This window comes from Littorina saxatilis, linkage group LG10 (assembly GCF_037325665.1).
Source record: "Littorina saxatilis isolate snail1 linkage group LG10, US_GU_Lsax_2.0, whole genome shotgun sequence".
Taxonomy (NCBI): domain Eukaryota; kingdom Metazoa; phylum Mollusca; class Gastropoda; order Littorinimorpha; family Littorinidae; genus Littorina; species Littorina saxatilis.
This window is the reverse complement of record NC_090254.1, coordinates 3,877,653-3,902,374: the sequence shown is the minus strand read 5'-3', so window position 1 is coordinate 3,902,374 and position 24,722 is coordinate 3,877,653. Positions and strand designations below refer to the sequence as shown.

At 42.5% G+C, this 24,722-nt stretch overlaps 1 protein-coding gene across 1 annotated transcript in view; it reads left to right on the top strand.

Moving 5' to 3' along the window:
- Nucleotides 1-24,722, top strand: part of LOC138977981 (neprilysin-1-like) — a 138,315-nt gene that overhangs the window by 12,847 nt on the left and 100,746 nt on the right. Inside the window, exons 2-3 of the mRNA XM_070350591.1 lie at nt 43-394; nt 11,920-12,047. Of these exons, the coding sequence (XP_070206692.1) occupies nt 327-394; nt 11,920-12,047 (196 nt within the window). The 5' untranslated portion in view covers nt 43-326. The remainder of the gene's footprint in view (nt 1-42; nt 395-11,919; nt 12,048-24,722) is intronic.

The following is a 24,722-nucleotide window of genomic DNA, read 5'->3' as shown; positions in this document are numbered from 1 at the left end:
ACTGCTTTGATCAACAACATAATCATTCTTCTACTGTTTCAGTTTCCCCGCTGTGTCCGTTTGGATTATTACAAAACAAGAAGCCAAAGTGAACCACAGTGATCTTCGTTCGGAGGAAAAAACCACACACAACAACTTTGGAATTCGTTCAGTAAAACGACACTTTCTGCCGGCCAGTGTGCCAGTCCAACAATACGATATTCCAAATCTCCCTTAACCCTTTCAAGGTGTCAAGCTTTGATGTGTTCACGCCAAAGGAGTAGTGGTAGGAGTGTGTGTCTGTGCATTCTGGGGCCCGGGTTCGAGTCCTCGCCAAGCTTTTAACGATGCAGATGAACGGAAAAGCCAAATATATGACTGCGGAAGAGAGCGGAACGCAGGTGACTTTTGGAGGGTAAGTTCAATTCGCTGGTTGTGTATGTTGGACCATGTTCCTTTGTTGTTGTTGTTGTTGTTGTTGTTGTTGGTTTTGTTGTTGTTATTGGATTGGATTGGATAAGATTTACAGTCCAGTGAGGTTACCCTCATGGAAATTCGGGCTGCTTTCTCCCCGGGGAAAGCGAGCTGCCATACATACGGCGCTACCCAGTTGTTGTTGTAGTTGTTGTTGTTTTTGGCTAACGTAAGTGTAGCCTATGCGATGCTAACTTTTGTCTGTCTGTGCGTGCGTGCGTGCGTGCGTGCGTATATATGTATGTATGTCTGGTAGAAACTTTAACATTTGACTGAACACCGAAATACTAATTTTACCTGGTTATTATTCAAGCAACAGCTTTAAAGTATTGAAGCAATGATCAACATTTCGTCGGCACGTATGTAGTTAAAGTGTGTATCCAAAGAAAACGGGTGGTGGTTTTTTTTTTTTTTTTTTTTGGGGGGGGGGGGGGGTAAAAACAGCTGACTGGTTTGTGTGTGTGTGTGGTATGTAGACCAGGTCAGGGGTCAAGGTTAGGTCAGATCGCGTGAAGGATTGTGGTATAGAATTAGATACAGTTATCATCGAGCTGCAGTTCGCCGATTCGGAGAAGACGATTTCACATTGTTCGGTTTCGTAGCTCCAGAAAAATAGATAAAGAAGATGCCAAAGGAGATTTCTTACATGTTAATCTGCACAGCGTGTTTCCAGTGTCTGCGCAAGGAAGCGGTGTCGAAAGCGCAGTGTCGATCTGGCCATCTGGCAGTCGTGTCCCCGTAAGTAGGCTACAGACAGACAGATCTATATCTAGTGTCTGTCTCGCACTCTTGCACCGTGTCACCTATGCTTACTGTGTGTGTGTATGTGTGACGGAGTGATTGAGTTTGTGTTACTGTTTGTCGATTTCTTACGTGAGCCTTGAAGGCTTCGCCTCTTGTCTTTCCAACTTTCTTTCTTGTTATTTTCATGTCTATAGTTCCTTATCGTGAAATGAATGGGAAACCGTTGATGAATACAAAAACACACATGGCCTACGACAAGTAAAGGTTTATTATTCTTTGTGTGCTCTCTCTCTCTCTCTCTTTTTTCTCTCCTCTCTCTCTCTCTCACTCTCCCTCTTCTCTCTCTCCTCTATCTCTGTCTCTCTCTCTTTCTCTCTCTTTTTTCTCTCTCCTCTCTCTCACTCTCCCTCTTCTCTCTCTCTCTTTCTCTCTCTGTCTGTCTCTCTCTCTCTGTCTGTGTGTGTGTCTGTCTCTCTCTCTTCCTCTGTCTCTTCAGCTACTGCCCCCCCCTCTATCTGTCTGTATGTCTGTGTGTCCGTCTGTCTGTCTCTCTTTATCTCCAACTCACCCCAAACGCCCCCCCCCTCTATCTGTCTGTATGTCTGTCTGTCCGTCTGTCTGTCCCTCTTTATCTCCAACTCACCCCTAACGCCCCCCCCCCCCCTATCTGTCTGTATGTCTGTGTGTCCGTCTGTCTGTCTCTCTTTATCTCCAACTCACCCCTAACGCCCCCCCCCCCTCTATCTGTCTGTATGTCTGTGTCCGTCTGTCTGTCTCTCTTTATCTCCAACTCACCCCTAACCCCCCCCCCCCCTCTCTCTCTCTCAAATTGTGCAATTTTCCCCGTCTAGATACAAACAACGACTTCAATCTTTGCATCCACGTGAAAAGCTCGTGATTACCAGCCAGAGGGGAAAACTCCAACTCGGCCTGATAGGCAGACCCTAATCCTTCGCGATTGAGCCCAGATGGTGTTCGATGCTTTCATGATTGAATCCATCTCTTTGTGGAGTCGCGGGTCAACATCTCGTATTTGACGAGGCCCAGCGCGAGATGACGAACGATCCATGGCCGAGTTAAGAGAGCGCTTGTGACTGTTTGCCGAGACTACGAGAGACGTCTGTCCCGGCCGCCAGGGGAAGTACGGGGGCAGAAGTGCGCAGTGAAGTGCGCAGTGAAGTTCGCAATCATACGGGAGATTCAGTTGCTCTCTACGTCTTTAAGTTTGAAGCGGATACCTTTTGTAGCCTCTCTTTTTTGTGTCCCTTTATTGTTGTTGTTGTTGTTGTTGTTGTTGTTGTTGTTGTTGTTGTTGTTGTTGTTGTTGTTGTTGTTGTTGTTGTTGTTGTTGTTGCTGGCAGTGGTCTATGACAGCTGAGGTCTAACTCTGCACACTAGATCGCACTCTTTCCCCGGTCCATAACCGGGCCCCGTTGGTGTTACAAATTATTGTGGATGTGCGAACAAAGTATACAGAAATACAAGAATATACTACAAGGATAAATCGCAAAAATAAATCCCAAGAATAAACCACAAGAATTAATCACAAGCATAGATTAAGACACGAGGTTATGGTTAATTTCATGTACAGAGGGGTGCCATGGGTATTGCTTACTCGAGGGTCACAAACTGCGAAGTGAAATAATTTGGAAAATCGCACATAACGTCAGTCGAATTTAGATGTGAGCGTGACTAAAATTCCCAAGGTGACAGTACGTGAGGTGACCAGAAGAAGTGTGTAACTGAGCTTGATGAGTTGTGACGGGGTCAGCAAAGGACAAAGCTGGGCAGAAACAACCAACGTTGGAGAAGGGGTCAGCAAAGGACAAAGCTGGGCAGAAACAACCAACGTTGGAGAAGGGGTCAGCAAAGGACAAAGCTGGGCAGAAACAACCAACGTTGGAGAAGAGAACAAGCAAGGAAATCTCAATCACGAACAGAAACAGTGTCTGGGAGAAACCTAGCAACTATTTCATTGTGAGTATTCTTGACCTGGGCAGCCTCATTCAATTTCCGTTGGTCAGGATAGACTGACGAGTTAGATTTGGGTTTGTGTGACCTATTTGGGTTTGTGTGACCTATTTGGGTTTGTGTGACCTGTTTGGATTTTTGGACCTATTTGGGTTTGTGTGACCTATTTGGGTTTGTGTGACCTGTTTGGATTTTTGAATGCATTGGATGGAAGTTTACATGATTGATGAATACAAAAACAGCAACTTTTTTCTGTGCTGGTGAAATGATTCCAAAACAATGACTATTTGTTTCTAAGTGGCTATGCTCTATACCATGTGCAATAACACAGCTGTGACCAGACACACAGAAAACCAGATGAATTGACTTTCTTGAACACCCCAGTACCGACATCTTAATATTTGTATCTTCACATTTTCAACACCATTAGCCTATGTCTAACGCAAATGTGGAGGTATTTGTCAGTCGTATGCCTTACAAACCCCCTTCTTGTATACTTTTACGCATCGCTTCTTTGCAGACTACAACCAGTTATAAGGAGCAAATGAAACAGAACAAAAAACAAAGTGTTTGTAAGCATGAGGCAAAGAACATTTATTTATTGATTATTCTTTTGAGCAAGCCAAGTTACCTCTCTAAATTTCCGATATGCAATATGTATGGCACAACCCTATATGTCCTATTTCCAAGGAGAGTTCATCCCTACATATCGCAGGTTCATCTTTTTCAAATCGTTTCAGTATGTCCATGCAGATTTGCCAACAAGCACCAACGTAATTGGATTTAATTTTCTGGTTTCAGCAAAAATCAACAATAGAGTTCAGTTGTAGGGGGGGAGGGGGGGGGGGGTATTCAGGAGAATGTGATAGGGGCAGAGTGTGTGGCTTACAAAGTATTAACAAAGGAGTTCTGTCATAAAATAGCAGAAATAGTTAAGTTCTCAGATGTTACGAGAGCAAAGTTCCCGGATGCTGCTGCAGAATTACGTCGGCAATAAATCATTCAGCTAAATAGTCCACAGTCGTGCTTCTTCAGCTTGCCATCAGAGAGAGAGAGAGAGAAAGAGAGAGACAGAGACAGAGAGAGACAGAGAGAGAGATAGAGAGACAGAGAGAGAGAGACAGAGAGAGAAAGAGAGACAGAGAGAGAGAGAGAGAGAGAGAGAGAGAGAGAGAGAGAGAGAGAGAGAGAGAGAGAGAGAGAGAGAGAGAGAGAGAGAGAGAGAGAGAGAGAGAGAGATACAGACAGAGGAAGAAAGATGCAGAGAGAGACATAGACAGAGAAGATGAAACAAATTTACACAAATACAGGCTTAATGCTTTTCCTGATTTACCAATTCCAACAAGAACTTCCACCAACGACAACACTCATCAGATAATTAACTTGTAAACCAAGAGAAAAAAGAAACCGACAAAAAGATATTAAGCATTAACAAAAAGGTCGCCAAGCAAACGAAATCTCAAAGATGTGAATAAAAACATAGATACAATATGCTCTTCGTCAAAGACGAGTTGACATCAGCGGGGTATATATTTCAGCAAGTGGTTTACGACTCGGCAATCAATAATACAACAGAAGAAATCATAAAGCACATGTTTTAGTTTACCGCTGAGAAAGACGTATAGGTTTCAATGCAGTCTCGGTAACGTCGTCAGGATATATTAAATGTCCTACAGGCATTCATATTGTTGGCCGCTTAAGGACAGCAATGGGGTTATATGATAAAAAATGAAACTGAAATATGTGTCTATTTATTAGAAATACAGCTTTGCTGAGAGAAAAAGAAGAGACATGCATATGAGAGAGAAATTAATCATGGCTTTTTGGTATCTATATTCCCTTGGAGGGCACAGTCGTTCTAGAGTAAGCGATTTGCATGATCTCTCTAGTTTTGCATGGATGTGATAGGGACATCCTTCCCCCGAAAGCGGCGTATGCCTGCCTGAATGGCGGGGTAAAAACGGTCATACACGCAAAAAACCCACTCGTGCAAAAAACATGGGTGAACGTGGGAGTTTCAGCCCATGAATGAAGAAGAAGAAGAGAATAGGAACATCCTTAATTGATCCCAAAGCTGACTTCGCGAACACTTCATCAAGACTTACTACCAAAAATTCACTGCCAAAGTTCGTGCGGCGAGCTTCGTGCGGCGAACTTCGTGCGGCGAGCTCCGTGAAGTACACTTGGTGAAGTCGACTTCGCCCACTTAATATGAGGCTTTAGGCCCCCCCAAAAAAGGTGTGGTTACGGTAACATAGCCAAAAAAATAGGGTAGGTAGGTAGGCAATCATTTTTTTTTTAAACTTTTTTTTCTAATGTGTACAAATTAAACCTACTTGACAGGGAAATAAGTGTGCGACACGGGCGCTTTCGCTTTCATTGCGTTTTTTGCACTCGTTTTTTTTTTTTTTTTTTTTTTTTTTTGACAAATGTAATAAAAAGTTATAGGATCGGCCCCTAAAAATAGGGTAGGTCGGGTTACCGTAACCACACCTATTTTATTTTTTGGCCTTAGCAACATACAAATCTACGCTTTGGTTTAATTGTCTCAGCGCAGGACGAGACATTTTTGGATTAATTAATTTCGTAAATGTCACCAATGTCAACCGTTGACATTATTTGGTTAAGGGTTAAGGGTGGAGATTTCCCCGGTCTCCCAGGTCAATTTATGTGCGGACCTTATCCCCCTTCGTGTGTAAACGAAAGCACAAGACCAAGCGCGCACGGGAAAGATCATGTATTATTCCCCCCTCTGCTTCTTTCTCTCTGTAAACTTGTAGGGCTAGTTATTTTTCGGTAACTTACCAAGCAACCAAAATCACTTACCCAACAACAGGCCAGAATCCTCGATAGCTCACAGGTTGATGCGCTAGACTTTGTGGGAACTACTTTAGCGATTGAAACGATCCGAACGCTCTAATGTACGAAATATACATCTCTGGATCAAACAATACAAACATACTGCATTTAAACTAGCAACTACAGGCTTGAACACATTTAGTTAGTTTGCTGTTGCTTTTCGGGTCCAGCGGACCATAATAGGCCAAATCAGGACCCCGCTTGAACACATGAATCTCCATATAAAATCCATGAGTTAGGTTGTTTTCTAAACCCAAATCTAACGATCGGTGCAGAGATACTCGCTTCAGATCTCTTATGAGTGCAAGCAAACTCCTAAAGCAAGTAACTCCCATACTTTGTCTAGCGACAAATTTCTGAACTGAATTGCTTCGACAAAAGACTGCAATCCAACGGTTAATTTTCGACAATATTTCATTTTATAAACAGCTATTGTGTTTTCAGCGTAGCAATAGGGCCCGATATTTAGACGAGACAAGTATAATGCCGACGAGTCGAAGACGAGTCGCATTATACTTGTTCGAGTCTAAATATCGGACCCTATTGCTACGATGAAAACACAATAGCGTTTATATAGCTATTCTGACATTAAATTCTGTGTTAAAATCATGTTTTTGTCAGCAACAAGGACCAGAATGGTCCATGTCGTTGATTGCAGACGACGGTTCCCTTTCTGCATGAAGCCACGGAAATAACCGAACATTGAAAAACCCACGGACATGTATTACGGAGAAAACTCAAGATAACCGGATGCTTAGCATTACGTCAATATCTTAGGAATCATATGACGTTATGACGTATCATGCTTGCCTACGTAGATTGTATGTTCGAAAGTCTGACTTCTGTTGGGAATTCGCGTGGTGAAGACTGCGGTAAATCTGTAGATGATAAGAGAACAAGGATTGTCTCAGAAGAAACGACGAAATGTTTCAGACCGGTAACTTCATTTCAACATTGCACTACACAATGGACGTTCTATGTGACAGGAGAGTTTGCTGATTTTGTGTTAAACATTGGTGATTGGAGAGATCGTCTGCAAAAATCAGAGATAGGTCGCTTCAGATTGCAGCTTCTGGAAATTTGCAAGGTTTGCTGCCAGTTAAAGAACTGGATTTTACACGTAATGTATGTCATGTACAGTAAGCAACAACAAAAACACACACAAAGCAAATTGCATCGTCTGTCGACTAGCCACAGACACAAGCCTGGCGAGGTATGCGTGTACTTTATACACGTGGAAGAAACCGGAACCATGCGTCTTTGTTATTGCCGATATCGTTTGGATATCGGCAAAAATGGCCAACTTTCGTAGCGTTATGCTTTGATGATCGGAAAAGGGATGTGTGAGACCATCCAATCACAGCCCCCGAATCCCCCCACGTGTCCATCAGAATAGCTATATAAACAGATAACACGCAATTGCAACCAAATGCACACATCCCATCAATTTAAAGAACATAAAGCGGTTTTATACACTGTTTTGCCCCAGAACACCGAACTTCATACAGTATGTAACGTTGGAGCACGGGTGCAAAAGTTCATCTGCTACTAAATCCAAAAACAAAGAGACTGCCAACGTTCCAAAATTCAGAATCAAAAATCAAGAAAGGTAGGTCGATATATTTGTGAATGTAGTGAATGTATTGCTTTGTCAATGGGACTGGTTGGCCGAGTGGTAACGCACTTGCGCTCGGAATCGAGAGGTTGCGTGTTCGACCCTGGGTCAGGCCGCTATTTTCTCCCCCCTTTCCTAACCTAGATGGTGGGTTCAAGTGCTAGTCTTTCGGATGAGACGAAAAACCGAGGTCCCTTCGTGTACACTATATTGGGGTGTGCACGTTAAAGATCCCACGATTGACAAAAGGGTCTTTCCTGGCAAAATTGTATAGGCATAGATAAAAATGTCCATCAAATACCCGTGTGACTTGGAATAAAGGCCGCGAAAGGTGAATGCTCGCCTAACAGGCTTGAGGTTTGCTGGTCGATGTGAATGCGTTATATATTGTGTGTAAAAAATGTTTGTTTGTCTGTCTGTAAAAAAATTCCATTTCACACGGCAGAAATTAATATGTAAAGCGCGGAGAGCACAGTTAATTGTGGTTCGCGCTATATAAGCTCACCATAATAATAATAATAATAATAACAAACGTTCCACCAACCTACCTTTCTTGTTTTTTGATTCTGTCTGCTACTAAATTTGACGAAACAAAATTTCCTTAGCGATATCAAAACATGAACTGAACACACACTATCTGCCTATATTGCTATTTCATATGTTACGTGGATTTCCATTGGTCAATTGGACAAAATTGAGCTCAGTGCAAAAGGGATATCGACGACATTTCTGTCGATATCAGTTTTGATATCGACGAACTCTTTATTGCTTCCCCACTTCAAAAACAAAAACACCTAAATTTAAAAACAAAACAATATATATGAAAATGTAATTATCCCAGAATTTAGTTGAGCAAGTGACTAAAGAATTTTTGAGAGAAAAGACATTTTGAAATACTGAAAAGTACAAGAAAAGCATGAACAAAAATAAATAATAATCAGAGAGAGGGATATGGAAAAGCCAAAACTGAGACAAATACTTTTGTAATTTCTTTACAGTAAATACAAAATGTCCAGAGAATTAGCAATATATCTAACATTGACTGACTGTGTGATGATATCTTCTGCTATTGGTCTGTTTGGACAGTGATATCAAAATCTCGACCTCCGGTCTCAATATTACCCAATTACGGAAATGTCGTCGATATCACTTTTGCACTGAGCTCAATTTTGCCCAATTGACCAATGGAAATCCACGTAACATATGAAATAGCAAAAATTGGGTAATATAGCTATTCTGATGGACACGTGGGGGAATTCGGGGGTTGTGATTGGATGGTCTCACACATCCCTTTTCCGATCATCAAAGCATAACGCTACGAAAGTTGGCCATTTTTGCCGATATCCAAAAGCATATCGGCAATAACAAAGACGCATGGTTCCGGTTTCTTCCACGTGTATAAAGTACACGCATACCTCGCCAGGTTTGTTTATGTGACTAGTCGACAGACGATGCAATTTGCTTTGTGTGTGTTTTTGTTGTTGCTTACTGTATATGACATACATTACGTTTAAAATCCAGTTCTTTAACAGGCAACAAACCTTGCAAATTTCCAGAAGCTGCAATCTGAAGCGACCTATCTCTGATTCTAGCAGACGATCTCTCCAATGTTTTACTTTAACACAAAATCAGCAAACTCTCCTGTCACATAGAACGTCCATTGTATAGTGCAATGTTGAATTGAGTTACCGGTCTGAAACATTTAGTCGTTTCTTCTGAGACAATCCTTGTTCTCTTATCATCTACATATTTACCGCAGTCTTCACCACGCGAATTCCCAACAGAAGTCAGACTTTCGAACATACAAGCATGATACGTCATGACGTCATATGATTCCTAGCATATTGACGCAATGCTAAACATCCGGTTATCTCGAGTTTTCTCCGTAATACCTGTCCGTGGGGTTTTCAATGTTCGGTTATTTCCGTGGCTTCATGCGGAAAGAGAACCGTCGTCTGCAATCAACGACATGGACCATTCTGGTACTTGTTGCTGACAAAAACATGATTTTAAAACAGAATTTAATGTCAGAATAGCTATATAAACGCTATTGTGTTTTCATCGTAGCAATAGTGTCCGATATTTAGACTCAAAGAAGTATAATGCGACTCGTCTTCGACTCGTCGGCATTATACTTGTCTCGTCTAAATATCGGGCCCTATTGCTACGCTGACAACACAATAGCTGTTATTACTGCCACAGCAGAGTGCCAACATATCAGGCTGTGTATGCCTACTTGATTTTTTGTCCAAAACAAGGAAACTGACATGAAGTGTTATAACAAAATTGAATGATTTTCACGGAACTACACAACCGCGCACTAATCGATCGCCTGCGCAGGTAGACTGAGTAAATAGGATTCGATCAGACTTTAGCACAAAAACACCCGTTTGCTTGTAAAACCAGAAGAAAGGAGGAATAAAGAGGTTACATGCCTCGTCTCAGTGAATATGAACAATAATGGTCTCAGTTCGCGGTCATGGCAGCGTTCGGTTGGTTATGGAAACACGAAAAAAACCAGCATGCCTCCCCCGGAATCGGCGTATGGCTGCATGAATGGCGGGGTAAAAACGGTCATGCACGTACAAATCCACTAGTGCAGAAACATGAGTGAACGTAGGAGTTTCAGCCCATGAACACAGAAGAAGAAGAAGAAGAAGAAGAAGAAGAAGAAGAAGAAGAAGAAGAAGAAGAAGAAGAAGAAGAAGAAGAAGAAGAAGAAGAAGAAGAAGAACTGGAGACAAACACACTGTTGATTGTTGGTAAACGTCCAAGTGGAAGGATGCTGCAGATATGTCACTCCATGTCAAAGTTGGACAGGTCTGTGCACGTGCTTGTGCTAATGAACCCTTACACGGGAAAGGGGTGGGGGTGGCTTTGTTCATCCATAAAGCCTACCATGTGCAAATGAACCCTTACACGGGAAAGGGGTGGGGATGGCTTTGTTAATCCATAAACCCTACCATGTGCAAATGAACCCTTACACGGGAAAGGGTGGGGATGGCTTTGTTCATCCATAAACCCTACCATGTGCAAATGAACCCTTACACGGGAAAGGGGTGGCTTTGTTCATCCATAAACCCTACCATGTGCAAATGAACCCTTACACGGGAAAGGGGTGGGGGTGGCTTTGTTCATCCATAAACCCTACCATGTGCAAATGAACCCTTACACGGGAAAGGGGTGGGGGTGGCTTTGTTCATCCATAAACCATACCATGTGCAAATGAACCCTTACACGGGAAAGGGTGGGGGTGGCTTTGTTCATCCATAAACCCTACCATGTGCAAATGAACCCTTACACGGGAAAGGGGTGGAGATGGCTTTGTCCATCCATAAACCCTACCATGTGCAAATGAACCCTTACACGGGAAAGGGGTGGGGATGGCTTTGTCCATCCATAAACCCTACCATGTGCAAATGAACCCTTACACGGGAAAGGGGTGGGGATGGCTTTGTTCATCCACAAACCCTACCATGTGCAAATGAACCCTTACACGGGAAAGGGGTGGGGGTGGCTTTGTTCATCCATAAAGCCTACCATGTGCAATTCGGTGCTTATTGCCCCTAGACAGAAGCATACACAGTTTTATCAAAGATTTGTAAACACAAAAATCGTTCTTGCTTGCAATGTATGAAGCTGACCCGTAAATAAAATACATAGTACATGTATCAGAAACATTCCCTGCACTAGTTTTAGAAGTATGGAACTGCTGATAAAATTAATATACACTTAAAATTTAAAACAAAAATCGTTGTTTTCCTGTATGACTTTGTTCTGGAACATCAACAATTGTCAATCTTCCGTTTTCAGAGTTCTACTTATTAATTTTATTCTTTCATTCATTCAGTCATTCGTTCATTCAGTCAATCATATACTCATTCATTTATTCACAAATTCATTGATTCCTTTCATTCATTGTCTCATTCGTTTATTAATAAATCCAACATTTGTCATTTATTTCTATAGTCTTTCGGTTGTGCGTATCTTGTCAGCCGGTCTGGTAGAACATTGTTTTTTTCTGCTGGCTTGATTGCTTGAATACTTACTTGCTTGATTGATGGATTGCTTGATAGATTGATTGATTGATTGATGGATTGCTTGCTTGCTTGCTTTATGGATTGATTGATTGATTGGTTGATTGATGGATTGCTTGCTTGCTTGATTGATTGATTGATAGATTGATTGATTGATTGCTTGATGTATTGATGGATGGATTGATTGATGGATTGATTGCTTGATGGATTGATTGATTGATGTATGTTTGTTTGTTACAGTGGTGCTGGTCCGGTCAGTCGGTCAAGATGGACGAGACTGGAGTTGCTGCTGGCGGCGCTGTGTGTCCTGCTGGCCACGGTGGCCGTTGTGCTGGTCGTCGTCGTCGCTGCTCAAAACATACACAGAGGTATGGGATTATGTTTTGTTCTGTCTGTCTGTCTGTCTGTCTGTCAGTTTGTCTCAATGTCTGTCTGTCTCAATGTCTGTTTGTCTCTCTCTCTATCACACACACGCATTCTTTCTCTCTGTCTGTCTGTCTGTCTGTCTGTCTGTCTGTCTGTCTGTCTGTATGTCTGTCTGTCTGTCTGTCTCTTTCTCTCTCTAAGAGACATGGAGCGAACAACATATATATATAGATATATATAGATATATATATATACTAGATGAATACCCGCTTCGCCGGGTACGGCTTCGCCGGGAAGAAGTTGAGCCGAATACCCGGCTGCGCCGGGGACCCGGCTTTGCCGGGTGTACGCCGGCTTTGCCGGCGCACCGCACGAAGGAAGGGAGATAAACGCGCAAAACACTGGAGAAGAGTAATACCCGGCTTTGCCGGGACAGTGACCTTCTAAAAATAGTATAACGGGAATATGGATTGAGCGTTGTCGACAGTGACCTTCTAAAAATAGAAACGGGAATATGGATTGACGCCACACGAAGGAAGGGAGATAAACGCTGAAAACACTGGAGAAGATAAGGAAGAGTTACTGGGAATGGATCCAGAGAAAAACCAAAATCGGTTCAGCGCTGCGCACTGAGAGCACGTGTTGAAATATCTCATCGACCAGGTTGTGTCCCGGGTGTACTTGAATATGGCCACCAAATTTGAAACAGATCCATCGAGAACCTTGGCCGCGCATCGCGAACACACAGACACACACACACACACACAGACACAATTCGTATATATATATATATAGATTACTAGATGATTACCCGCTTCGCCGGTTACCGGCTTCGCCAGGAAGAAGTAGAGCCGAATACCAGGCCGGCGCACGAAGGAAAGGAGATAAACGCGCAAAACACTGGAGACCTTCTAAAAATAGTAACGTGCAGTGACCTTCTAAAAATAGTAACGTAGTAACGGGAATATGGATTGACGCCACACGGAGGAAGGGAGATAATCGCGGCTGAAAACACTGGAGAAGATAAGGAAGAGTTACTGGTAGTGGATCCCGACAAACAAACAAACAAACAAAAAAACAAAAGGTTCAGCGCGCACAGCGCTGCGCGCTGAGAGCACGTGTTGAAATATCTCATCGATGAGGTTGTGTCCGGGGTGTAGCTGAATACGGTGTCCAAATTTGAAAAAGATCCACCGAGAACTTTGGCCGTGCATCGCGAACAGACAGACAGACAGACAGACAGACAGACACTAGTCGTATATATATATAATATAGATAACGCTGTCGGCAATTCCCTGTGTCATGTAGAATGCTATCCCGTCGTGTTCTGATGATTAGAAACATATCCTTTCATTAAATGGACATGCAGCTCATCTCTGTTTCTCTTTTCTATTTAATCAGTCGTGGATACGCTTCTTTTATTCCTCAGTTTCAAGTTTTACAATCCCTATTCTATCGAAAACAGAACGTTTTCATTACGTTCAGTCGCAGTTTGAGTTAGCAGCACGACTAATTTTCACATACCAACCAAACGTTTGACGAAAACAGAAACAACCCAGTAGAGAAACATTGATCAAAGCGGTGTAGGACCTGATTGTTATATTATAGTTTATCTTGGTTCTTTATCTGTTTTTACATTTGGTCAAGTTTTGACTAAATGTTTTGACATAGAGGGGGAATCGAGACGAGGGTCGTTGTGTATGTGTGTGTGTGTGTGTGTGTGTGTGTGTGTGTGTGTGTGTGTGTGTGTGTGAGTGTGTGTGTGTGTATGTGTGTGCGTGTGTGTGTGTGTGCGTGCGTGTGTGTGTGTAGAGCGATTTAGACTAAACTACTATTCCGATCTTTAGGAAATTTTACATGAGAGTTCCTGGGTCCCCAGACGTTTTTTTCAATTTTTCGATAAATGTCTTTTATGACGTCATATCCGGCTTTTTGTAAAAGTTGAGGCGGCACTGTCACACCTTCATTTTTCAATCAAATTGATTAACATTTTGGCCTAGCAATCTTCGACGAAGGCCGGACTTCGGTATTGCATTTCAGCATGGAGGCTTACAAAATAATTAATGACTTTGGTCATTAAAAATCTGAAAATTGTAATTAAAATTATTTTTTTATAAAACGATCCAAAATTACTTTTATTTTATTCTTCATCATGTTCTGATTCCAAAAACATATAAATATGTTATATTCGGATTAAAAACAAGCTCTGAAAATTAAAAATATAAAAATTATGATTAAAATTAAATTTCCGAAATCGTTTAAAAACATCTTATTCCTTGTCGGTTCCTGATTCCAAAAAACATATAGATATGATATGTTTGGATTAAAAACACGCTCAGAAAGTTAAAACGAAGAGAGGTACAGTAAAGCGTGCTATGCAGCACAGCGCAACCGCTACCGCGCTGTACAGGCTGGTCACTTTCACTGCCTTTTGCACTAGCGGCGGACTACGGTCAATGTGAAAAAAATGCAGTGCGTTTAGTTTCATTCTGTGAGTTCCACAGCTTGACTAAATGTAGTAATTTCGCCTTACGCGACTTGTTTCCTTTGTGGTCTTGCTGTGACCTTTGTTCAATGCGCTTTTCATGAAATGAAAGCCAGCTTGGCTGCCGATTCTGCGGAAATCGGCGAGATGGAAGGAATATGCAAGTCAAGCGTTATGCGTCGTCGTAAAAATGCGAATAAATAAATCATTCAGGCGCACCGGATTCCACCCTGACACGAAGTTGCTGCGAATGTTGGAGAGAATTTATCATGAATCATTTGAATGCCCTCAATAATGCAGTCATCATAAAAATGCTGATGTAAATGTGAGAATATGCTGCGAACAAATGAGAGAATAAAGGTGTTCTTCTTAAAGCTGAAGTGGCAGGCGTTGTGTCCTTTCCCGTGATGTCACAGTGTCTGATGCTTGTGTCAGCCGGAACTGTTGAACTCAAAATATGCAGAGAGAGAGAGGGAGAGAGAGAGGGAGAGAGAGGGAGAGGGAGAGGGAGAGAGAGAGAGAGAGAGGGAGAGGGAGAGAGAGAGGGAGAGAGAGAGAAAGAGAGAGATAGGGGGAGAGGGAGAGAGAGAGAGAGAGAGAGAGAGAGAGAGAGAGAGAGAGAGAGAGAGAGAGAGAGAGAGAGAGAGAGAGAGAGAGAGAGAGAGAGAGAGGGAGAAGGGAGAGAGAAAATATGCACAGGGAGAAAGCGAGAAAGGGGTGGGGGGGGGGGGGGGGGGCGATGGTTGGGCGATACAGGCCGAGAGACGGAGAGAGAAAAGGAAAGACAGTTAAAGAGACAGAGAAACTCGATAGCCAATCAGATGCGATCAAATACTCACACAAGAAGCAAACCAGGAGAAAAAAACCCCACAAAGAATACAAGAGAGAAAAGACCAGAGAAAAATCTTAATTGATTTCCAATGAGATTTAAAAGATAAGTAGCATCGTTATAAAGAGAGAACCCACAGTTTAAAAAAAAAACCCACTACAAAACCAAACCGCAGAACACAATCACGCATTACAACGTTTGAAACTATACAACTATTGCGAAGAAAAGCCCCGCACTGAATGTCCTCACCCGTATTGATTGGATGTTCAACCTCTTTTGTTTCTATTTTTTCAGTACTGTTTTAAAAACATGGCCAAAGTTTTGTTCTCGGGAAAGGGCTTCTGTTTTCCGCCCTTGCGAGCAACGAATGAATTATTCAATCAGGGATGAGGGTACGGGGAGAATCGGGAAGTCTAGCAAGGTGTGAAAACGCGGCCAAACCGCCGGCGATGAAATTGGCACGTGATTGGATTAGAATCGGGATTTGGGCTTGGAAAGGAAAAGGAGTGGCGTTTTAGAGAACGCGGGACAGAGTAAAGTGAAGCTGCGAAGATGATACCTTACTTGTGAGAGGAGTGTTTAGTTTTCTTCGCCCTTTTAATTTTTTTGTTGTAATGGGGACTACTTATTTGCGTTGGCTTTAGAAAGCGACTTTTTTCTTTTCCCTCTCCCCTTTTTATCGAAGGCCACACATCCTGTACTGTGACAGCGTTGCGCAGTAGCTGTGTTCAGAAAACTTTTCGTTTTAATTAAGACATTTCACAAAAGCTGTGTGGTTTTGTGATTTCGTTTGTGTGCCTTTTACTGCTTGAATAAATCTCACTTCAATTCTTCGTCGTTATTCTTCTTTCATGTTTTTTGACATCTGATTAATTTCACCCCTTTGGTGTGTTTTTGTTGTCGGCTGTTTACGCTCAATTTGGACGCCTTGACTGCGGGACGTTATGAGTAAAATACACGTAGGTACAGTATGTAGGATAAACAGAATACTAGTCTACATGGCTTGCTGTGTCGAACTCGTTGCTTTTTCAAATATTGAAAAGCTCGCTTTCGCTCGCAGTTCAATATTTAAAAAGAAACTCGTGTAAATCTGGCATGACACAGCAAGCCATGTAGTATTTTCTATGTCATCGCTCTGTAAGCAGTAAGCTACCGAATACATTCAAACAAAACCTTCTTCTGGAAGTAGAAACTTGTATGCCATACACAAACTGAACACTCTACGCTCTGGTGATGATTCACAACAAGCCGTGCTTGATTTAATACAAAGCAAAGAATCGTCACTCTAGAAAGTATAGCGTGACGTTTTAGTTCTACAAATTCTTCCAGGGGAAACAGGAAGCGCAAAAGAGTTCCTAGAATGACGTGTGTCTCGGTGACTGTGGTATCATGAGCAGTGGAAAATCAGGTTTGACTAGTTTGACACGACCTCGTATACATAATATGTGACCCTCCACCACGAAATGAGTCGCATGTCACCTCGCGCGGTTCTGCGCTAGGCTTAATATAAGTCCGGGGAGTGCCTGGTAACAGTGTGAGGGTCACCTTAGTCACAGGCTTATAACTCAAACAGTTTTCTAAAACGGTTTTCACCACTGGATAGAGCATAAAAAACTCTTAAGGAAAATGTAAAAATATGAAAATCATGCAAAGGTGACATGCGACTCATTCCGTGGTGGAGGGTCACATATATACTAACGTGTGAATTAAACGATATTGTTATTTCATGGGTGGTCTCTCTCACGTGCGTAGATTAAACGTGTATATATATAATAATACTTAAGTGTTATATCTAGGGGATGAATGCATTGTAGACGAAGCCGTTTTTCGGAGATTCGAAAGTATCCTAATGATGTCCTTAACACTGGAACAAAGTAGAAATTGTGACTCTGTCGACAGAATACACCACGACATAGTCTAGTTAAGACACAAGTGATCAACATGTTGAGAGAAATTCAAGTGTTACGCCCTCACGGCAAAGCCATTTTGGGCATGTTCCCGGGTTTTAACCCGACTTTTAACCCGACTTTAGATGAGATACACAGGTGTATGTGTGTTTAGGTGGTATCAGCCATCTACACTTATGGCAGAATGAGCGAGGTCTTTTACGTGCCACTGTGGTGACACGGGGGTGGGGGATGGATACCGTCTCTGGGTCTGCACATAAAGTTGACCCGTGTCCGTCCCGGCCCGGATTCGAACCAGCGACCTTTCGATCACAAGTCCAGTGCTCTACCACCTGAGCTACCCGGGCCCCTCAAATTTCGATTTCCCCCCCTCGGTTCCTTGTTCTGGTGAAATCATTAACAGAATGAGGTGTTTGTTTAATATGTTTTGTTCCTTCTCCTTACCTTCAGGGATATTGATTATGTAATCTTTCTGGGTTCCGCGCTGTCGACGAAGACGCTATTGTATTGATATGTACCTCTTTTTGTCAATAGACATTACCGTTTCAAGGTAGCGGAGCTAACCGAGTACGTTGTTTACGTAGAGTTTTTATGTCGAGGTATTCATTGACCTACCTGCTACCTTGTCGCTTCAGTTATCATTTCTTTACCGCAGTCTGTGTATATTATGGTGTGCGCGCTCTTTGTCCCAGGCTGTTTGGCTGTTTCTGTTTCTGGCTAGCTGTATTTCTGTCTGTCTGTCTGTCTGACTCTCTCTCTCTCTCTCTCTCTCTCTCTCTCTCTCTCTCTCTCTCTCTCTCTCTTTTCGTCATCATCATCATCATCTTCGTCATAATCATCATCACCATCATCATCACATTAAAAAAAAATATCCAACCTTTGATTTTTGTATTTTATCATTGTGTGTTTGTGCGTCCCAAGGACAGATTGTAAGAAAAGGCATAGCCTTAAATCTTAATCCTTGTAAAATAAAGTTCAATTCAATTCAATTCAATTCTCTCTCTCTCCCACTCTCTCTATCTCTCTGTCATCTCAGCGATGTGGCTCAGCCTGTCGTGTGTCACTGACTGTCGGTTTAGTGCAGGACATTAGCCAATTGATAGAGCGGAACTGTCCGTTCCATGGCCTCTGTATCCACTGACGTATTGTTCTTTGCAAACAATAGGGATCAATGAGCGCGATGATTGTAAATAATTCAGTGTGTGTGTGTTTGTGTGTGTGTGTGTGTGTGCGTGTGTGTGCGTGTGTGTGTATGTGTGTGTTTGTGTGTGTGTTTGTGTGTGTGTGTGTGTGTGTGTGTATGTGTGTTTGTGTGTGTGTGTGTGTTTATTTCCAATTCCCTTTAAAGTGCAAGCGTCCCTGACAGTATAAACAGGAAGTTGGAATTAAATTCTGACCCGTCAATTGCAGAGCCTTTTGTCTTGCCCATCCTCTTAGCTGTTAGTCTGTGCGTTTGTTTTTTGTTCTGTGTGTGTGTTTTTTGTTCTGTGTGTGTGTGTGTGTGTGTGTGTGTGTGTGCGTGCGTGTGTGTGTGTGTGTGTGTGTGTGTGTGTGTGTGTGTGTGCGTGTGTGTGTGTGTGTGTGTGTGTGTATGTGTGTTTGTGTGTGTTGGTGTGTTTGTGTGTGTGTGTGTGTGTGTTTATTTCCAATTCCCTTTAAAGTGCAAGTGTCCCTGACAGTAAAACAGGAAGTTGGAATTAAATTCTGACCCGTCAATTGCAGAGCCTTTTGTCTTGCCCATCCTCTTAGCTGTTAGTCTGTGTGTGTGTTTTTGTTCTGTGTGTGTGTGTCTGTCTGTGTGTGTCTGTGCGTGCGTGCGTGTGTGTGTGTGTGTGTGTGTGTGTGTGTGTGTGTGTGTGAAAAGAGATATACATATAATACTAATAATCATAATAATAAATGAGCATTTAAAAAGCGGAACATCATAACTTTACAATTATGCTCTTTGCGCTTGACACATTTAAAATTAAAGCACAGTTATACTTGTAAGCATTTACATCTACATTCATAGTCAGCAACGCTTAATTAAAAGCAAACACCATCAAACATACATTACAAAAGATTTTTCCACTAACTAAGTAATAAAAATATGAATGAAATAGGTAGTGAAAACAAGGAAATGCCAGCTGAATACCCTTAATCAAACAGAACATGTTATCAACAATACTGAAAACAGCCCTAGATGTTTATATACATTATCACATTATCACTAAAACAACAAATACACTACATGTAGCCTACTGATGGACTGAGAAAACAAAATCAGGGGTTGTATTTCTTGAAGAGGTGCGTTTTAAGTGCTCGTTTGAATGTTTGGGGTGACTGAGAGTGGCGGATGTCAAAGGGGAGAGAATTCCATTGTGTGGTTGCGCAGAAAGTAAAAGTGCGTTGTCCGTATGTTTTGGGTTTGGTGTGTGGAATGGTGAGGATGCGACAGTCAGAAGAGGCACGGAGTTGTCTTGCTGGAGAATAGACGGTGAGGAGTTCAGAGAAGTAAGCAGGAGACGAGCCAGAAAAGAAGTTAAAGCATAGGGTGGACAGTTTGTAGTCAATGCGGGCTTTCTTTCTTTCTTTATTTGGTGTTTAACGTCGTTTTCAACCACGAAGGTTATATCGCGACGAAATGCGGGCTTGAATAGGTAACCAGTGCAGTGTGTGAAGAAGTGGTGTTGCGTGATCTCGTTTTCGTGCTTTCAGAATGAGGCGTGCTGCCGAGTTTTGGACTTTTTGTAGTTTATGCAGGAGGTACAGAGGACAGCCAGAGAGAAGAGAGTTGCAGTAGTCAAGTTTAGAAAGAACAAAGGCACAGACAAGAGTGTTAGTTGTTTGAGAGGAGAGTGTGTGGCGAATGGTGCTGATCTTACGAAGCTCAAAATAAGCTGCTCTACAGACTAAAGATATATGTTTGTTAAGGGTCATGTCAGATGAAAGGGTGAATCCAAGGTTTCTAGCTGATGGTGAGAAAAGAATGTCGGTGTTGCCTATTTGAACAGAAACAGGTTGGGGAGAGGGAAATGTAGTGTTCTTCTTTTCGCACAGTAAGACTTCAGTCTTATCAGCATTCAGCTTAAGTTTGTTATCGACCATCCAAGATTTAACATCAGTGATGCATGTCTGAATGATCTGGATGGTGGAATGTGTCTCTGCAGGCGGACTGGGTTTATACAGCTGGGTGTCATCCGCAAAAGACTGATTTAAAACAGAATGGTTTTGAATCAGTGTGGAGAGGGGCTTAGTGTACATGATGAAAAGGATGGGACCGAGTACTGAACCTTGAGGAACGCCGAAAGAAAGTGGGGCTGGAACAGACATCTGGCCATCGACAAGCACAGCCTGAGTCCTGCCAATGACATAGGACTCAAGCCATGCGAGCGGTGGACCGGAGATGCCGTACAGAGTCTGAAGTCTATGGAGAAGCGTGACATGGTCAATCGTGTCGAACGCTGCAGAAAGGTTAAGTAGGGTAAGCACTGACACATCACCACCATCCAGAGCAGACAGAATGTCACTGATTACTTTAAGTAGGGCTGTTTCAGTACGATGAGAAGGGCGATAAGCGGACTGAGAGTGCAAGATCAAATCATGGGTGTTCAAATATGACAACAGCTGCTTCAAAACTACCTTTTCAAAAACTTTGGACAAGAATGATAAATTTGATACAGGACGATAGTTCTTCAAAATATTGACATCAAGACTAGGTTTTTTGAGAAGTGGTTTGACAAGTGCAGTTTTGAACAATGATGGAAAAACACCAGATAACAGGCTATCATTGACAATTTGAGTAAGAGTTGGCAACAACACATCAAGATTCTCAAAAAGCAGTGGTATGGGTATGACATCAAGTGGACAAGTTGTTGGTTTGGACTTCAGAATAATGGATCTAAGGTCTTTTTCACTGATTGGCAGAAATGATGAAAAAGAACAATCAGTGGGAACATCAACATGACTGGAGGAAGCAGAATGATCAAGTTCAGAACGAATATCTGAAACCTTCTTGATAAAATAATCACTGATAGAATACATCTGGCAGCTGACTAGTGAGGAGAGAGAGAGAGAGAGAGAGAGAGAGAGAGAGAGAGAGAGAGAGAGAGAGAGAGAGAGAGAGAGAGAGAGAGAGAGAGAGAGAGAGAGAGAGAGAGAGAGAGAGAGAGAGAGAGAGAGAGAGAGAGAGAGAGAGAGAGAGAGAGAGAGAGAGAGAGAGAGAGAGAGAGAGAGAGAGAGAGAGAGAGAGAGAGAGAGAGAGAGAGAGGAGAGAGAGAGAGAGAGAGAGAGAGAGAGAGAGAGAGAGAGACAGAGAGAGAGAGAGGAGAGAGAGAGGAGAGAGAGAGACAGAGATAGAGAGAGAGAGAGAGATAGAGAGAGAGAGAGAGAGAGAGAGAGAGAGAGAGAGAGAGAGAGAGAGAGAGAGAGAGAGAGAGAGAGACACGAATGAAGACAGAAACAGAGATAGAGCGGGAAAGAAAGAAATAGAGATAGGCTAATATAATACTGACAGATAAAGAAAATGAGCATTCACCGCCCACCGATTTGAAGCTACTACTTATAACACCCTACGATACACCGTAATTCAATTAACATGTTTTGCTCAGGCTTCCCAGACTATATAGAAATCAGCGTTTAAACAGAGAATCCAGCAACATTCAAGCTTACACCTACCTAGTGTAAACCGCTCTCAGGAGAAGGAGAACATGGCCCTACGATACACAAACGCGAGAAGTAAACAGAAGCGTCGAATTTCCATCCTGAAACGTTTGAACCTTTCCGCATAAAAAAAAAACGCCAAAAAAAAAAAGGAGATAAATATTCTACCACTCTGGAAAAACGAGATAAAAATGTGACGCAAAATTGTTTGTTATCCCACACTTTTCTTGCCCTCCTCTTTATCGGAGGCAAAACACGCCGAGGTACTTGATCTGATATTATATCCCCTCGACAAAAAGACGTTTGTCTTGTTGTGATGTTTTATCCCCTCGACATAGAGATGTTTGTCTTGTTGTGATGTTTTATCCCCTCGACATAGAGATGTTTGTCTTGTTGTGATGTTTTATCCACTCGACATAGAGATGTTTGTCTTTTTGTGATGTTTTTATCCACGCGACATAGAGATGTTTGTCTTGTTGTGATGTTTTTATCCACTCGACATAGAGACGTTTGTCATTTTGTGATGTTTTTATCCACTCGACATAGAGACGTTTGACTTTTTGTGATGTTTTATCCCCTCGACATAGAGACGTTTGTCATTTTGTGATGTTTTTATCCACTCGACATAGAGATGTTGTCTTTTTGTGATGTTTTATCCACGCGACATAGAGATGTTTGTCTTGTTGTGATGTTTTTATCCACGCGACGTACAATCAACGTAATCTCGTGTGGAAGAAAACGTCTGTCACACGACCAAGTCAGAATAGCAGGTACTCTCGTTCGTCATTATACTGAAAGCAGAGTGTAACTTATCGGTGACAACATCGCGACCTGCATCCTTAGAGCTGCACACTGTTTCGCTGTGCACAGAAACTGTAGCCGGAGAAAAGGATTTTTAGATAGCAACGCCTCCTAAACGATTTTCAGCCCCCCCCTCCCCCACACCCCCCCCCTGGGGAGCTTCAGAGACAAAGTTCTCTCTCAAAACTCGATCTTTTTTTGTGTATTTCTCTTCTCCCTTTTTCTGGTTAGTCTGATTTTGTCGCAGTGGTGGCGTGGCGTGAGATATAGAAAGAAAAACATATTCCCGGTAGGATGACGTCACGATTGTGTTGTTTTTACTGATCCGGCGAAATGATTAATAGCATCTGCAGTTGCCACATGAAGAATGGCGAGAGAGAATAATTATTTACAGAAAGAAAGGCCTTGGGAGCCATGGAAGTGAATGTAATGTTACACAAATATCAGTTACTCAGGCTTGAAAAAGGGTGTCAGTTCTTGACCACTGGCCACGAGAAGTCCAAACATTAGCCTGAAGCCAGCTGTCACTGGACATGACTGATAGGTAATTAAAGCGTTCACAATGATTTAGGTCGTTTTCTGTTTGTTCTGCGAGCATTAGATGATATGCTTTGGGTTTTGTGAATACGATACTATAGTGTTTAATAAGACAAAATAACGGTTCTTTATTGGGGAGGGAGGGTGTGGAGGGGGGAGGGGGGGGGCTGAGTTTGTGCATGAAATATAGATATAGGGGGAAAACTCGAACACCACATATCTATTGAGTCATCATGACGGTACAGTGTAGTGTTTCAGATATTAAGAAGAAAAGAAACATTTCACTTGAAATGACAGAGGACAGCACGTTTCGCCCTGCAGTCCGAACTGACGATCTAACAGCGAACGACAAGAAGAAGAAGAAGAAGACTTGAAATGATGGCATCTTCTGAATAATCATGCGGCATCGCGAAACAGACGATTTGGCAACAATTAATTCATTATACGTTCAGTGTATTGTAATGTTACCAATACAGTCTATCGTGCTCTGGCGACCACCTCTTGGTTACGACTACCTGCCAATGTTGACCACCCCAAAGGATCCCCGACTTTTTCCCCCTATATGATTCACCTTACCATTCCGACCACCTATCTATAGCGACCACTTTAGGTCGGTCCCTAGGGTTGTCGTTGCAGACAGGGTCGACTGATTCCCCATTTTGAGAGCAGAAATGAAAAAAAATACCAGAAATAAAGTTGTCTTTTGAGTTTAATATGACGGATCACGAAACAGACGATTTTGCAAAACAATGGGTTTTTTTTTTTAAATAATTGCTTTTAATATCTTGTAACGGCACCGATACATCTCCCAACAGATGCCCCAGATTCTGAACCGCAGCATTGGAGACCTTGAGCTTGATACATATGTGCCTCCCCCCCCCCCCCCCGTCCCCTCCTCCCCACTACATTCTCTTCCGGAGCTGTCACTATCTCACCAACCCAAACCATTGATGTGTACGTCATCAGGATATCGGTCAGACGTCCCATTGTCGTTTGTCTCTGTAAAACACCTGCTGTCCGTAACCTGACATACCCTGTGATAAAACACCTGCTGTCCGTATCCTGACATACCCTGTGATAAAACACCTGCTGTCCGTAACCTGACATACCCTGTGATAAAACACCTGCTGTCCGTAACCTGACATACCCTGTGATAAAACACCTGCTGTCCGTAACCTGACATACCCTGTGATAAAACACCTGCTGTCCGTAACCTGACATACCCTGTGATAAAACACCTGCTGTCCGTAACCTGACATACCCTGTGATAAAACACCTGCTGTCCGTAACCTGACATACCCTGTGATAAAACACCTGCTGTCCGTAACCTGACATACCCTGTGATAAAACACCTGCTGTCCGTAACCTGACATACACTGTGATAAAACACCTGCTGTCCGTAACCTGACATACCCTGTGATAAAACACCTGCTGTCCGTATCCTGACATACCCTGTGATAAAACACCTGCTGTCCGT